At 49.0% G+C, this 16,979-nt stretch overlaps 1 protein-coding gene across 1 annotated transcript in view; it reads right to left on the bottom strand.

The window, feature by feature from the left end:
- Positions 1-4,057: 4,057 nt before the first annotated feature.
- Positions 4,058-16,979, bottom strand: part of LOC132473641 (uncharacterized) — a 29,573-nt gene continuing 16,651 nt past the window's right edge. The window contains 15 exon segments of the mRNA XM_060073847.1: positions 4,058-4,645; positions 4,840-4,951; positions 5,172-5,341; positions 5,635-5,713; positions 6,154-6,350; positions 6,684-6,786; positions 7,023-7,192; positions 7,304-7,511; positions 7,760-7,874; positions 9,852-10,011; positions 10,445-10,648; positions 10,923-11,075; positions 11,456-11,594; positions 11,831-11,919; positions 12,328-12,432. Of these exon segments, the coding sequence (XP_059929830.1) occupies positions 4,569-4,645; positions 4,840-4,951; positions 5,172-5,341; positions 5,635-5,713; positions 6,154-6,350; positions 6,684-6,786; positions 7,023-7,192; positions 7,304-7,511; positions 7,760-7,874; positions 9,852-10,011; positions 10,445-10,648; positions 10,923-11,075; positions 11,456-11,594; positions 11,831-11,919; positions 12,328-12,432 (2,081 nt within the window). The 3' untranslated portion in view covers positions 4,058-4,568.

Genomic DNA, 16,979 nt, shown 5'->3' with positions numbered 1-16,979 from the left:
CCAGGTACACACACACACACACACACACACACACACACACACACACACACACACATACACACACACACACACACACACACACACACACACACACTCACACACACACGCCCTGACCCAGGTACACACACACACACACACACACACACACACACACACACTGACGCAGGTACACACACACACACTCAGGTGGTTGTGTGTCCTCGTCCCCCCAGGAGGAGCAGGTGAAGTCTCACGAGATCCGGTTCCGGGCGGTCTGCTCGGAGCTGGGCGACCAGACCCCCACCTCCCCCGACTGCAAAGCCAAAGGTCGGGAGCTGGAGGAGCAGAGGCTACGGCTGGAGTACCTGGAGTTTGAGGTAGATGTTCTGGGGTTAACTGATCCATGTGTGTGCAATGTGTATGTAACATGTGTGCAATGTGTGTGTGTATATCGTGTGTGTAACGTGTGTGTGGGTGACGTGGGTGTGACGTGTGTGTATAACGTGTGTGTGTGTGCAACGTGTGTGTGTAACGGTCTGTAACTTGTGTGTGTAACTTGTGTGTGACGTATGTGTAACGTGTGTGTAACATGTGTAACGTGTGTGTGTGTGTAACGTGTGTGTAACGGTCTGTAACTTGTGTGTGTAACGTGTGTTTCATGCAGCAAACGCGCTACGGGACGTACGCCATGCTGCTGCGGGCCAAGCTGAGCGGGCCGGCCCCGGACCAGGACCCCGACCTGGGGGCCTTCGAGGCGCGGCTGCTGGAGGAGCCGGGGCTCCAGAGGGCCCGCTCCAGCCCCACGCTGCCCCAGGACAGCGGCTCCTCGCTGGGCTGCACCGGCCGCCAGAAGAGCCACAAGCAGCGGAGCTCCAGGAGGGGCCAGGCCGCCGCGACCGGGGGGCAGGCCTAGACCAGGACCCGGGTCTGGGGGGGGACTGGGGCTCTGGGGGGGGGACCTGGAAGTCTGGGGGAAGCCCAGAAGGAGGAGGCGGATGGAATGATGGATTGACTGATTGTCTCCGCCAATCACCTTGACGAGCATCTCCATGGTAACCGTCCTTCATGGTGAGGTCCTGGTCATCATCCTCTCTGCAGAACTCAAACTCTCCTCCCGTTGCCAGGGGGTTGCCATGCCAACCAATGGAGCTAGCGTGGGAATGTTGCCGTGGCAACGCAGCCAAAGGCCCAGCAGCCCCAGCTTTTTGTCCCCGGCCAAACAACCCCCACAATGCACCTGGGAGCCAACTGGTCCTCAAAACGCTCTCACACACATATCCCACACACATATATGTACCACACACACCCACACACACAAATGTATGAACACACACACACACACACACACACACACACACACACACACACACACACACACACACACACACACACAGACGTTACATCACGTCCTCATGTCCCGGCTGTGAATCAGAACATGCCAGCTGGTCCCTGGCTCTGCTGGGAGGGACCGCCGGGCCCCTGGGGGGCCACACCGCCCCCTGGGCAGCCGTGGGAGGGGCCAGTAACCATAGAAACCCAGGCCAAAGCAGATCTCATGATGATGGCCACCAGCCACTGAGAAACCAAGCAATGCATCATGGGACATCAGGGGATTGACACTCTGGCAGCACGCCTGCTTGTGATTGGACGGCCGTATAAGAGCTTGAGGTCAGGTGTTTGAATACGTGTGTCTCCGCTGTGCTATGCTAACGGCTAACGGCCTCCTGCCTGTCCACCATAAGACTCTTTTAACCCCGTCAGACAGGCTACTGTACAAGCCAGTGACTAGCTATACGTAAGCATTACCCATCTATTTGCTAGCTTTGTGTTAGAATTGCTAAGCTAGCAGCTAACTATGAGTTTGCATTACATAGCTAGCGGCTAGCTAAATGTTATTACAGCAAGTGGCTAGCTATGTGTTAGCATTAACTGCTGGCTAGCTTTGTGTTAGCATTATCAAGCTACCTACTAGTTTTGTCTTAGTATTGTCAAACAAGCTGCTAACAATGTGTTAGCATTACATATCTTGCTGCTAGCTATATGTTAGCATTACATAACTAGCAGCTAGCTAGATGTTGACATTACCCAGCTAGCAGACAGCTACATGTTAGCATTACCTGCTGGTTAGCTATGTGCTAGCATTATCTAGCTACCTACTAGTTTTGTCTTAGTATTGCCCAGCAATCTGCTAACCATATGTTAGCATTACCCAGCAAGGAGCTATGTGTTATATTTACAGAGCGTTCTCTGAGTGATGTGTGTTCTTTGGTTCTTCACACAGTACTCTGCTGTTCAATAGTACCGTAATGGTACTCTACCTTCTCTAAAGCCTTGGTGTGACTCTAGAGCTCTAAACTGGACCTCATCTCATATCCTGTTAGTGTACAAATAACCATTCAAGGATTCATCTTCAATACCTTTAAATGACAGCAGCTGATTGGCTAATCCTGGAGCACGATGTTGTCATCTGGACTCACTTGTCAGAAGCCTCACCTGGCAGAAGCCTCACCTGGCAGCAGCATCACCTGAGCTGTGGAACATCTGGATCATCGGTTCCTCTTCTGATTCTTTAAAGACCTCCAGCACAACGGAGTGTTAAGATGAACAGCTGGCATTGACTGGGAGCTATGGGAACCAGTACCAAACCATAGGACTGGAAGCTGGACCAGTAATAAACCATAGGACTGGGAGGAGCTGGACCAGTAACAAACCATAGGACTGGGAGCTATGGGAACCAGTACCAAACCATAGGACTTGTAGCTGGACCAGTAAGAAACCATAGGACTGGGAGGAGCTGGACCAGTACCAAACCAGTGTACTGGGAGCTGGACAAGTAATAAACCAGTGTACTGGGAGCTGGACCAGTAACAAACCATAGGACTTGGAGGAGCTGGACCAGTAACAAACCCTAGGACTGGGAGCTGGACCAGTAATGAACCGTAGGACTGGGAGGAGCTGGACCAGTAACGAACCATAGGCTTGGGAGAAGCTGGACCAGTAATAAACCATAGGACTGGGAGGAGCTTGACCAGTACCAAACCAGTGTACTGGGAGCTGGACAAGTAATAAACCAGTGTACTGGGAGCTGGACCAGTAACAAACCAAAGGACTGGGAGGAGCTTGAACAGTACCAAACCAGTGTACTGGGAGCTGGACAAGTAATAAACCAGTGTACTGGGAGCTGGACAAGTAACAAACCATAGGACTTGGAGGAGCTGGACCAGTACCAAACCCTAGGACTGGGAGCTTGACCAGTAATAAACCATAGGACTGGGAGGAGCTGGACCAGTAGCAAACCATAGGACTGGGATGAGCTGGACCAGTAACAAACTATAGGACTGGGAGGAGCTGGACCAGTAGCAAACCATAGGACTGGGATGAGCTGGACCAGTAACAAACTATAGGACTGGGAGGAGCTGGACCAGTAACAAACCATAGGCCTAGGAGGAGCTGGACCAGTAAAAAACCATAGGACTTGGAGGAGCTGGACCAGTAACAATCCAGTGTACTGGGAGCTGGACCAGTACCATACCAGTGTACTGGTGTCTGAGCAGACTCTATTTTGCGTTGTGTTCCTCTAAGCGCTCGCTGGTCGCTGTAACGAGGGCTGCTTTGTTTTGCTATAAGTGTGTTTCTGAACCATGTGACATAAAGAAGCCATAAGGGGGGGCGGGGGGGGTCCTTTGTGTATTCCGGGTCCTCTGGGTTGAGCGGGGTTCCTTGTCGGGGTTGTACAGTCCGGAGCTCCAGCCTGTGAATGTGACGCTGATCTGATTCTAATGTTTCTTTTTAAAGTCTAGTTGCATAAAATAAAAACGACCACTTGAAACAACGCTTTGTTCCTCTGAATCCCCCTGAGAGGAGACGCTCTAGCTTGGCATTAGCTTGGCATTAGCTTGGCGTTAGCTTGGCATTAGCTTGGCGTTAGCTATTCTAATATTTTTTTTCCTGTCGGGCCGCCCGGAACCCCCTGAAGCCGACCTCCTCAAAGGGTCAGACCGTGGCCCCACAGGAAACAACACCATCATTATTAGGATCCTTTGTGTGAATAAAGAAATAAAGAATACGGACAATCAAAGCTTTTAAAGTACATTTTAGTGGCAATTGCAAGTGACAACTAACTTAGGACTTTCAGAGATCCCCACAAATGTTGCCTCTGCTTTAGGGGGTCTGGGACCCCTGGATTCCCACCCTGCTGAACTCTGACCTCTGACTCGGTCCTGCTGAGAGACACACACACTGCTGACCTCTGACCTGACCGTGCTGAGAAACACACACACTGCTGATCTCTGACCTGACCCTGCTGAGAGACGCACACACACTGCTAATCTCTGACCTGACCCCGCTGAGAAACACACACACACTGCTGACCTCTGACCTCCAGTCCACCCACAGATATTTAGATATGTAAATATATTTAGATATTTATATACATGACTTCGTCAATAACTTTTTTACAATGGGGGCGTGGCCACCGAGTGTCCTATGATGATATCACAACTGGGTGGATGTGGGCGGGTGGAGCTCTTGGCTACTAGGCTCCTCCCACCAGGAAGTGAAGGAGATGCAACTCTTGGGAGTCCTGCTGCTCACTGATTGGCCACCGGGGGCTCCTCTACCGCCTCCTCCATTGGTTGACTGCCAAAGCCGCTGTCAACCGTGGCGTCTGATTGGACAGAGAGAAAGAGTCAGATATACAGCAGTGCAAATATACATAGATATATGTGTGTGTGTATGTGTGTGTGTTTGTGTGTATAATATGTGTGTGTGTGTGTGTGTGTGTGTACCTGAACTGTGCTTCTTCTGGTGTATGTTTTGTTTATGTATAATGTCTGTGTGTGCATGTGTGTGTGCGTGTACCTGCAGTGTGTTTCTCCTGGTGGAGCTGGGCTTGTCTCAGGACTCGGACCCCCTCTGTCAGCCCGAGACCCTCAAGAGCTCCGACCAGACCCTCTACTGCACCGCCTCCAAGCTACACACACACACACACACACACGCACACACACATACACGCAGACACACACACACATTATACACAAACAACCACACACGTTATACACACACACACACACATAGAAATACGCATATGTTACACACACACAGACAAATACACAGACACACACACACGCTATACACAAACACACACTATACACACACACACACATTATACGAACACAGGCGTGCGTCCCCACCTGGTAGCTGTGCAGCAGGTGTTGGCATGGCGACGGGCTGTCCTGGTAGAGGTGGGCGAGGGTCATCATGCCGAGGCGCTCAGCCAGCGCCCTCCAGGGCACCTCCCCCACGCGCAGCACCCCCAGCAGGGACGACAGCGTCTCCTCGTCCAGGACCCCCCGCTGGGGCTCTGGGGAGCAGGGAAGGGGATGAGTGTATGTGTGTGTGTTTGTTGTTGTGTGTCTGTGTGTCTGTGTGTCTGTCTGTCTGTCTGTCTGTCTGTCTGTCTGTCTGTCTGTCTGTCTGTGTGTGTGTGTGTGTGTGTGTGATATTGTGTGTCTGTGTGTGTCTGTGTGTGTCTGTCTGTGTCTGTGAGTGTGTGTGTGTGTCTGTGTGTGTGTGTGTGTGTGTGTGTCTGTCTGTGTCTGTGAGTGTGTGTGTGTCTGTGTGTGTGTGTGTGTGTGGGTGTGTGTGTCGGCTCACCTGGACTGCTGCACTTGATTTTTTTGTTACTATGACGACCCGTTCTGGGACTGTGCCTCGAGTCCAACAGCTTTTTAACCTTGAGACGAAAGAGGGAGGAGGGAGAGGGGAGGGAGGGAGGAGGAGGATAGAGAGGGAAGGAGGGAGGGAGGAGGAGAAGGAGGGAGGGACGCGGGAGAGGGAGGGGGGAAAGGGAGGGGGAGAGAGGAGGTGGAGAGAGAGGGAGGGAGGGAAGAGGGAGGGAGGAGGAGAAGGAGGGAGGGACGCGGGAGAGGGAGGGGGAGGAGAGAGAGGGAAGGAGGAAGGGAGGCGGAGAAGGAAGGAGGGAGGGGGTAGAGGGAGGGAGGGGGAAGGGGAGGAGAGAGAGGGAGGGAGGGAGGGGGAAGAGAGGGTGATGAGAGAGGGAGGGAGGAAGAGGAGAAGGAGGAGGAGAGAGAGAGGAGAGGAGGAGGTATTAGCTCCAGCTGCTCCTGCATTCTACCCCACAGGCTGTTGATGCTAACGTTAGCTTGCTGCTACCTTCTGACAGGTGGCCAGCTGCAGGGGGGTGTGGCCCGGCGAGGGTCTCTTGCGAGTGGTGATTGGCTGCGAGGTGGCCTTTGGGCCTCGGTGCTGTGCTGTGATTGGCTGGTCCTCCTCCTGGTCTTCGTCTTCGTCTGAGGAGGAAGAGGAGCTGAAGGAGAGGGGCTCGTCATTCTCCAGGTTCTTGTCGGCCCCTGAGGAAGAGGAGGGGTTTTATTCTTCATCACAGCAGGGTTCTCTAATTCCATTGAAGCTTTTATTGTGTTGCTTTCATTTGTTGTAGTGTTTGTATTAGCATGGTGCTAGCATGTAATTAGCATGGTGAAATCTCAATGCTAGGGTTAGGGCTGGCATAGTGCTGGCACAGTGTTAACATGGTGCTATTGCTATGTTAGCATGGTGTTATCAGGGGGTTAGCATTGGGTTAGCAGGGTGTTAGCATTGTGTTAGCAGGGTGTTAGCATTGGGTTAGCGTCGTGTTAGTGTTGTATTAGCGTGGTGGTGGCAGGGTGTTAGCGTGTTGCTACCTGCGGCTATGAGCATGGAGCAGAGGGTGGGGGAGCCCTGGCTCGCGGCCAGGTGCAGCGCTGTGTTCCCGCCAAACGTGGCCGCGTTGACGTCCGCCTTCAGCTGACGAGCAGAGAGCAAACGTTAATACACCTGTGTGTGTGGTGTGTGTGTGTGTACATTAAGTGTGTGTGTGTGGTTATTAGGTGTGTGTGTGCGTGTGTGTTTGTTTCTGTTTGTGTGTGTGTGCGTATGTGTCTGTGTATTAAGTGTGTGTGTGTGTGTGTGTGTGTGTGTGTGTGTGTGTGTGTGTGTGTGTGTGTGTGTGTGTGTGTGTGTGTGTGTGTGTGTGTGTGTACCTCTGTGATCAGGTAACACGCCACCTTGAACAGGTTGTCTCTGACCGCCAGGTGGAGGGCGGAGCTTCCACTCTTCTGCTCGCCAGCGTTGATTTTGGCCCCGCCCCCAACCAGGAGGCGGAGACAGCGCTCTCCGCCCCTCCTGACTGACAGGTGGAGGGGATGGAGACCTGGGGGAGGAGCCAACAATCCCTTTCAGACATGAGTCATAATATCATAACCACTTACTGCCCACTGTCACATAAGTCACAATACTCAGCATCATAACTGTGTTTGGTTACCGTGGTAGTCGGCCATGTTGACCAGGTGGGCGTGGCTTTCCCCCAGGTGAGCCAGGAGGGGGCGGAGCAGGGCCTCGTCGGCCGCCAGCGCGGCCAGGTGCAGCGGGCTGCGGCCCTCCAGGTCCCCCTGGCCGGGGTCAGCCCCCGCCCGCAGCAGCGCCTCCACCAGCCTCACCTGACCGCTCAGCACCGCCAGGTGCAGCGGCGTCTGCAACCAATCAGAGGTCAGGACCCGCCCACCGGACTGGGGGGTGGAGTTACCTACCTGGGTCAGCTGGTTGGCAAAATGTCTGAGCTGGTTGAGCTCTTCAGTTACCTGTCTGAGCTGCCGGAGCTGGTTAATAAGTAACCTGTCTGAGCTGGTTAGCTGTTGGAGTTAGCTAGTTACCTTTCTGAGCTGATTGAGCTGGTTAGTTACCTTTTGGAGCTGGTTAGCTGGTGGAGCTGGTTAGTTACCTGTCTGAGCTGGTTAGGCGTGTTGAGGACGTGGTTCTGGTGGCTGGTCAGCAGAGTGTGGATCAGCTGGTGAACCACTCCAGACTGCTGGTGGATGATGGCCAGGTGCAAAGGACTGTGGGTAGGACCGCCGCCGGGGTTAGTGAGGTCAGAGCTGAGACCCAGCAGTCCTACTGGGTTACAGAACCTCTGACCCAGCAGTCCTACTGGGTTACAGAACCTCTGGTCTAGCAGTCCTACTGGGTTACAGAACCTCTGGTCCAGCAGTGCTACTGGGTTACAGAACCTCTGGTCCAGCAGTCCTACTGGGTTAAATAATCTCTGACCCAGCAGTCCTACTGGGTTACAGAACCTCTGGTCCAGCAGTCCTACTGGGTTACAGAACCTCTGGTGCAGCAGTCCTACTGGGTTACAGAACTTCTAGTCCAGCAGTCCTACTGGGTTACAGAACTTCTAGTCCAGCAGTCCTACTGGGTTACAGAACCTCTGGTCCAGCAGTCCTACTGGGTTACAGAACCTCTGGTCCAGCAGTCCTACTGGGTTAAATAATCTCTGACCCAGCAGTCCTACTGGGTTACAGAACCTCTGGTCCAGCAGTCCTACTGGGTTACAGAACCTCTGGTCTAGCAGTCCTACTGGGTTACAGAACCTCTGGTCCAGCAGTCCTACTGGGTTACAGAACCTCTGGTCCAGCAGTCCTACTGGGTTACAGAACCTCTGGTCTAGCAGTCCTACTGGGTTACAGAACCTCTGGTCCAGCAGTCCTACTGGGTTACAGAACCTCTGGTCCAGCAGTCCTACTGGGTTACAGAACCTCTGGTCCAGCAGTCCAACTGGGTTACAGAATCTCTGACCCAGCAGTCCTACTGGGTTAAATAATCTCTGACCCAGCAGTCCTACTGGGTTACAGAACCTCTGGTCCAGCATTCCTACTGGGTTACAGAACCTCTGGTCCAGCAGTCATACTGGGTTGAATAATCTCTGGTCCAGCAGTCCTACTGGGTTACAGAACCTCTGGTCTAGCAGTCAAACTGGGTTATGAGTTCTGATGAAGTTGATTCTACTGAGTGTATCTCTACAGTGGCCAGTCTACACGGTGTTGATCTGAGACCCCGTGTACTACGTTTGGGTGTTGGCCACCCAATCACACGCTCACAGATACCACATCGAGCCACAAGATTGGTGGTAGAAACACACAAAGAGGGAAGAGTTGACCAAGAACCAGCCTGACCTTAGAGAAACAGGTCTGGGTGAGCCTAAGGTTCGGCTCTGGATGGAGCAGTCAGCCCGCAGACTCAGAACCAGAAACATTACTAGGGTATCTCTGCTGAGGGTGGATGCTGCCTGTCAGGGCTCTTAAGGCCCATTCACACCCTACGGTAAATACGGATACAGACCGTTTCGTCCGGTCCCGGAGGTGTTTCGTCCGTCAATGGGTCCGTCGCTTCTGAGCTTACGAATCCGGAGTGCTCCCGGAGAAACGGAGCAATACCACCGGAACTCGAGGCGGCAGTATAGAGTCAAAAGTCAGACCATTCGCGAAAATAGATAAGAGTAGTATAATATTTGATATGTATATATATATATTGTATTTAACGTTTTATACTTATATTATACTATATACCTGACCTTTTTATTTTATTGTTCCCCTGCTTTGGCACTGAGTTGTAACTGGTCATTTAAAAATGGCGCAACATTTTGAGGAGATTTGAGGGTTGGTGAGGGGTGTCACATGCCACCGCCTACACTTTTTGCACTTTTTTTTGTCTATTTCGGATGACACAAAGCAAAATCATCTCCTCTACAGATGCCATGCTTGCGATTGGCGATGCCGTTATTTGTGACACGACAGTCACTGCCCTCAAGAGGATGTATTGCGTAACATCCATAACAACGCTGAAACCGCACGGAGGTATGAAGGGTATTCCCGGAGACAACGTTTGGTACGGACGGACGAATTTCGTCCGGATCCGGAGGTATGAATCGGCCTTTATTGTGGAGTAGTCATTCAGGTATCTCTGCTGAGGGCTGTTATTGTGTAGCAGTCACTCAGGTATCCCTGCTGAGGGCTCTTATTGTGGCGGTGACTCACGTGTCTCCGTTGTGGTCCTGGACCCCACACAGGTGTCTCTGGAGGGCCAGCAGGACCCGTGGGTCTCCGGAGCTGCAGTACTGGAGCAGGGCCTGGGCCGGGGGTCTGGAGCCCTGGGCCGGACCCCCCCCAGGGGATCTGGACCGCTGCAGACGGGCCACTGGAACCCCGCCCCCACACAGGGTCAGTAACACTCTAGAGGTAGGTGTAGGTGTGTATCATATATACTTCTATCTTTTAGTGTTGTTACCTTCCTGGAACAGCTGTTGTATAGTGTGTTTAGGTGTGTGTAGTTTAAGTGTAGCTACTTAGCTGTAACAGTGTAGCTACCTAGCTGTACCGTGTAGCTACCTAGCTGTAACAGGGTAGCTACTTAGCTGTAACAGGGTAGCTACTTAGCTGTAACAGTGTAGCTACCTAGCTCTAACAGTGTAGCTACCTAGCTGTAGCGGTATAGCTACCTAGCTGTAACGGTGTAGCTACCTAGCTGTAACGGTGTAGCTACCTAGCTGTAACGGTGTAGCTCCCTAGCTGTAACGGTGTAGATACCGAGCTGTAACGGTGTAGCTACATAGCTGTAACGGTGTAGTTACCTAGCTGTAACAGCTGTTGCTGTAAGGGTGAACTCTGTCCATCTGTCTGATCTGTCGTCTGCTGCTGGGCAACCACGGTCTGAGGGGCGGAGCCTGACATCTGGTTTCCTCCCCCATAGCTGTTGAAGCTTCCTCTGTAGCTGTTGAAGCTTCCTCCTCCTCCTCCTGCCCCTCCTCCTCCGCCCCCGTTCATGTGTTGGTAGGCTAGAGAGAGAGAGAGAGAGAGAGAGAGAGAGAGAGAGAGAGAGAGAGAGAGAGAGAGAGAGAGAGAGAGAGAGAGAGAGAGAGAGGTATATAGGTAGTAGTGATATAGGTGGCAGTGATATAGGTAGTAGTGTTGTTACGAGTAGTCAGGCCCTCCTCAAGAGGCTGACCAATCACACTCCTACTCTGGAGGCTGACCAATAGAGGCTGACCAATCACACACCTCGTAGTTAGTAAGTTAGTAATATCATGTAGTATATTCAAGTATATTCACCTCCTCCTCCTCCGAAGTCTCCTGCTCCTCCCCGCCCTCCCCCCTGGCCTCCCCCTGCTCCTCCCCCCCCTCCTCCTCCTGCTCCCCCCCCCCCTCTCCATGGCTCGTAGTGGGAGAGGGGCTTCAGCTTCTTCCTCTGCACCTCCTCCTTATCTGGAGGGGGGGGGGGGGGGGGGTTATAGATGTTTACATGTAGTATATCTAGCAGTATATCTAGTAGTATATCTGTAACTCTATATCTAGCAGTATATCTAGTAACTCTATATCTAGCAGTATATCTAGCAGTATATCTAGTAGTATATCTAGTAACTCTATATCTAGCAGTATATCTAGTAACTCTATATCTAGCAGTATATCTAGTAGTATATCTAGTAGTATATCTGTAACTCTATATCTAGCAGTATATCTAGTAACTCTATATCTAGCAGTATATCTAGCAGTATATCTAGTAGTACATCTAGTATCTCTATATCTAGCAGTATATCTAGCAGTATATCTAGCAGTATATCTAGTAACTCTATATCTAGCAGTACCGTGGACGTGGGGGACGTAGGTAAAGATCTTGGGCTCGCTGCTGTCTCCGGCCTTCTTCCTCTTCAGCTGCAGGAACACCGGGACAGAGCCCTGGATCTCCATGCTGTGGTAGGGGGGGGTCCGGAACACGATGGCATACTGCACACACACACACACACACACACACACACACACACACACACACACACACACACACACACACACACACACACACACACACACACACACACACACACACACACACACACACACACACACACAATATTTACACACACAGTATTTAGACACATAGTGGTGTGTGTTTGTCAGTATGAGGACCGGTCCAGACCACCTGGTCCAGACCACCTGGTCCAGGGGTGTGTCAGTATGAGGACCTGTTTGTGGACGTCCGTTGGGGAGAAGTCTCCGAAGGCCTCCCAGGCCCCCTCCTCGTCCTCCTCGTAGAAGCGGATCTCGATGTCGTCTGCGAAGAACAGATCCATGATGGGTAACAGCTCAAACCTTGGTCTGGTTCTTAAACAATGGCTCTGGTCTGGTTCATTAACGATGGTTCTAGTCTGGTTCATTAACGATGGTTCTAGTCTGGTTCATTAACGATGGTTCTGGTCTGGTTCATTAACGATGGTTCTGGTCTGGTTCATTAACGTTGGTTCTGGTCTGGTTCTTAAACAATGGTTCTGGTCTGGTTCATTAACGATGGTTCTGGTCTGGTTAATCTAAACTATGGTTCCGGTCTGGTTCATTAACGATGGTTCTGGTCTGGTTCATAAACGATGGTTCTGGTCTGGTTCATAAACGATGGTTCTGGTCTGGTTCATTAACGATGGTTCTGGTCTGGTTCATTAACGATGGGCCTGGTCTGGTTGCGGACCTTTCTGGACTTTGTCACACAGCAGGAAGATCTCATCTCCTCCAAACACGGATCCACACGTCTTGTCCATCCGAGAGATCTTCAGATTGGACGCGTTGGGAGACTCTGGGAGAACACAATGTTATACTGGTATACTGGTATACTGGTATACTGGTATACTGGTTTACTGGTATACTGTTATACTATTATACTGGTATACTGTTATACTGGTATACTGTTATACTGGCATACTGGTATACTGGTATACTAGTGTCAGTATCGTGGTAGTAGTAGTAGTAGTATTGTAGTATTGTGATGGGATACTCACTGCTTTCGCAGATGGAGTAGTATTAGTAGTAGTAGTATAGTGGTAGTATCGTGGTAGTAGTAGTATTGTGGTAGCATAGTATCGTGGTGGGATACTCACTGCTGTTGTAGATTGGGTAGGATTAGTAGTAGTATTAGTAGTATAGTGGTAGTACTCACTGCTGTCGTGGATGGGGTAGGATTAGTAGTAGTATTAGTAGTATAGTGGTAGTACTCACTGCTGTCGTGGATGGGGTAGGATTAGTAGTAGTATTAGTAGTATAGTGGTAGTACTCACTGCTGTCGTGGATGGGGTAGGATTAGTAGTAGTATTAGTAGTATAGTGGTAGTACTCACTGCTGTCGTGGATGGGGTAGGATTAGTAGTAGTATTAGTAGTATAGTGGTAGTACTCACTGCTGTCGTAGATTGGGTAGGATTAGTAGTAGTATTAGTAGTATAGTGGTAGTACTCACTGCTGTCGTGGATGGGGTAGGATTAGTAGTAGTATTAGTAGTATAGTGGTAGTACTCACTGCTGTCGTGGATGGGGTAGGATTAGTAGTAGTATTAGTAGTATAGTGGTAGTACTCACTGCTGTCGTGGATGGGGTAGGATTAGTAGTAGTATTAGTAGTATAGTGGTAGTACTCACTGCTGTCGTGGATGGGGTAGGATTAGTAGTAGTATTAGTAGTATAGTGGTAGTACTCACTGCTGTCGTGGATGGGGTAGGATTAGTAGTAGTATTAGTAGTATAGTGGTAGTACTCACTGCTGTCGTGGATGGGGTAGGATTAGTAGTAGTATTAGTAGTATAGTGGTAGTACTCACTGCTGTCGTGGATGGGGTAGGATTAGTAGTAGTATTAGTAGTATAGTGGTAGTACTCACTGCTGTCGTGGATGGGGTAGGATTAGTAGTAGTATTAGTAGTATAGTGGTAGTACTCACTGCTGTCGTGGATGGGGTAGGATTAGTAGTAGTATTAGTAGTATAGTGGTAGTACTCACTGCTGTCGTGGATGGGGTTGTGTAATGGCGCTTTTCGGCATTACACAACCCCATTTTTATTTGTTTTTTAGGAGGTACTATTTGCGGTGGAAAACGACCCGTGCTGCTACCGTGTCGAGTCGAGTCGAGTCGAGTTACATGTGCGGTGGAAAAGCGGCATAAGTAATAGTATTAGTAGTGGGGTAGTATTAGTATTAACAGTAGCAGTATTTGTAGTACAGTGGTAGTACTCACTGCTGTCGTAGATGGGGTAGTATTAGTAGTAGTAGTAGTATTTGTAGTATAGTGGTAGTACTCACTGCTGTCGTAGATGGGGTTGTATTAGTAGTAGTATGAGGAGTATTAGTAGTATAGTGGTGGTGCTCACTGCTGTCTTAGATGAGGTAGTATTAGTAGTAGTAGTAGTATTAGTAGTATAGTGGTAGTACTCACTGCTGTCGTGGATGGGGTAGGATTAGTAGTAGTATTAGTAGTATAGTGGTAGTACTCACTGCTGTCGTGGATGGGGTAGGATTAGTAGTAGTATTAGTAGTATAGTGGTAGTACTCACTGCTGTCGTGGATGGGGTAGGATTAGTAGTAGTATTAGTAGTATAGTGGTAGTACTCACTGCTGTCGTGGATGGGGTAGGATTAGTAGTAGTATTAGTAGTATAGTGGTAGTACTCACTGCTGTCGTGGATGGGGTAGGATTAGTAGTAGTATTAGTAGTATAGTGGTAGTACTCACTGCTGTCGTGGATGGGGTAGGATTAGTAGTAGTATTAGTAGTATAGTGGTAGTACTCACTGCTGTCGTGGATGGGGTAGGATTAGTAGTAGTATTAGTAGTATAGTGGTAGTACTCACTGCTGTCGTGGATGGGGTAGGATTAGTAGTAGTATTAGTAGTATAGTGGTAGTACTCACTGCTGTCGTGGATGGGGTAGGATTAGTAGTAGTATTAGTAGTATAGTGGTAGTACTCACTGCTGTCGTGGATGGGGTAGGATTAGTAGTAGTATTAGTAGTATAGTGGTAGTACTCACTGCTGTCGTGGATGGGGTTGTGTAATGGCGCTTTTCGGCATTACACAACCCCATTTTTATTTATTTTTTAGGAGGTACTATTTGCGGTGGAAAACGACCCGTGCTGCTACCGTGTCGAGTCGAGTCGAGTCGAGTCGAGTTACATGTGCGGTGGAAAAGCGGCATAAGTAATAGTATTAGTAGTGGGGTAGTATTAGTATTAACAGTAGCAGTATTTGTAGTACAGTGGTAGTACTCACTGCTGTCGTAGATGGGGTAGTATTAGTAGTAGTATTTGTAGTATAGTGGTAGTACTCACTGCTGTCGTAGATGGGGTAGTATTAGTAGTAGTAGTAGTATTTGTAGTATAGTGGTAGTACTCACTGCTGTCGTAGATGGGGTAGTATTAGTAGTAGTAGTAGTATTTGTAGTATAGTGGTGGTGCTCACTGCTGTCTTAGATGAGGTAGTATTAGTAGTAGTAGTAGTATTAGTAGTACAGTGGTGGTACTCACTGCTGTCGTAGATGGGGTTGTATATGTAGTATTATTAGTAGTATTAGTAGTACAGTGGTAGTACTCACTACTCTCGTAGATGGGGTTGTATAAGTAGTATTATTAGTAGTATTAGTAGTACAGTGGTGGTACTCACTGCTGTCGTAGATGGGGTTGTATAATAAGTATTATTAGTAGTATTAGTAGTACAGTGGTAGTACTCACTGCTGTCGTAGATGGGGTTGTATAAGTAGTATTATTAGTAGTATTAGTAGTACAGTGGTAGTACTCACTGCTGTCGTAGATGGGGTTGTATTAGTAGTAGTATTAGTATTATTAGTAGTACAGTGGTAGTACTCACTGCTGTCGTAGATGGGGTTGTATTAGTAGTAGTATTAGTATTATTAGTAGTACAGTGGTAGTACTCACTGCTGTCGTAGATGGGGTTGTATTAGTAGTAGTAGTAGTATTATTAGTAGTACAGTGGTAGTACTCACTGCTGTCGTAGATGGGGTTGTATTAGTAGTAGTATTAGTATTATTAGTATTAGTAGTACAGTGGTAGTACTCACTGCTGTCGTAGATGGGGTTGTATTAGTAGTAGTAGTATTATTAGTAGTACAGTGGTAGTACTCACTGCTGTCGTAGATGGGGTTGTATTAGTAGTAGTATTAGTATTATTAGTAGTACAGTGGTAGTACTCACTGCTGTCGTAGATGGGGTTGTATTAGTAGTAGTATGAGGAGTATTAGTAGTATAGTGGTGGTGCTCACTGCTGTCTTAGATGAGGTAGTATTAGTAGTAGTAGTAGTATTAGTAGTATAGTGGTAGTACTCACTGCTGTCGTGGATGGGGTAGGATTAGTAGTAGTATTAGTAGTATAGTGGTAGTACTCACTGCTGTCGTGGATGGGGTAGGATTAGTAGTAGTATTAGTAGTATAGTGGTAGTACTCACTGCTGTCGTGGATGGGGTAGGATTAGTAGTAGTATTAGTAGTATAGTGGTAGTACTCACTGCTGTCGTGGATGGGGTAGGATTAGTAGTAGTATTAGTAGTATAGTGGTAGTACTCACTGCTGTCGTGGATGGGGTAGGATTAGTAGTAGTATTAGTAGTATAGTGGTAGTACTCACTGCTGTCGTGGATGGGGTAGGATTAGTAGTAGTATTAGTAGTATAGTGGTAGTACTCACTGCTGTCGTGGATGGGGTAGGATTAGTAGTAGTATTAGTAGTATAGTGGTAGTACTCACTGCTGTCGTGGATGGGGTAGGATTAGTAGTAGTATTAGTAGTATAGTGGTAGTACTCACTGCTGTCGTGGATGGGGTAGGATTAGTAGTAGTATTAGTAGTATAGTGGTAGTACTCACTGCTGTCGTGGATGGGGTAGGATTAGTAGTAGTATTAGTAGTATAGTGGTAGTACTCACTGCTGTCGTGGATGGGGTTGTGTAATGGCGCTTTTCGGCATTACACAACCCCATTTTTATTTATTTTTTAGGAGGTACTATTTGCGGTGGAAAACGACCCGTGCTGCTACCGTGTCGAGTCGAGTCGAGTCGAGTCGAGTCGAGTCGAGTTACATGTGCGGTGGAAAAGCGGCATAAGTAATAGTATTAGTAGTGGGGTAGTATTAGTATTAACAGTAGCAGTATTTGTAGTACAGTGGTAGTACTCACTGCTGTCGTAGATGGGGTAGTATTAGTAGTAGTATTTGTAGTATAGTGGTAGTACTCACTGCTGTCGTAGATGGGGTAGTATTAGTAGTAGTAGTAGTATTTGTAGTATAGTGGTAGTACTCACTGCTGTCGTAGATGGGGTAGTATTAGTAGTAGTAGTAGTATTTGTAGTATAGTGGTGGTGCTCACTG

This window comes from Gadus macrocephalus, chromosome 15 (genome assembly GCF_031168955.1).
Source record: "Gadus macrocephalus chromosome 15, ASM3116895v1".
Classification (NCBI taxonomy): Eukaryota; Metazoa; Chordata; class Actinopteri; order Gadiformes; family Gadidae; genus Gadus; species Gadus macrocephalus.
The sequence above is the reverse complement of the archived record's forward strand: the minus strand, read 5'-3'. Positions and strand labels throughout refer to the sequence as shown.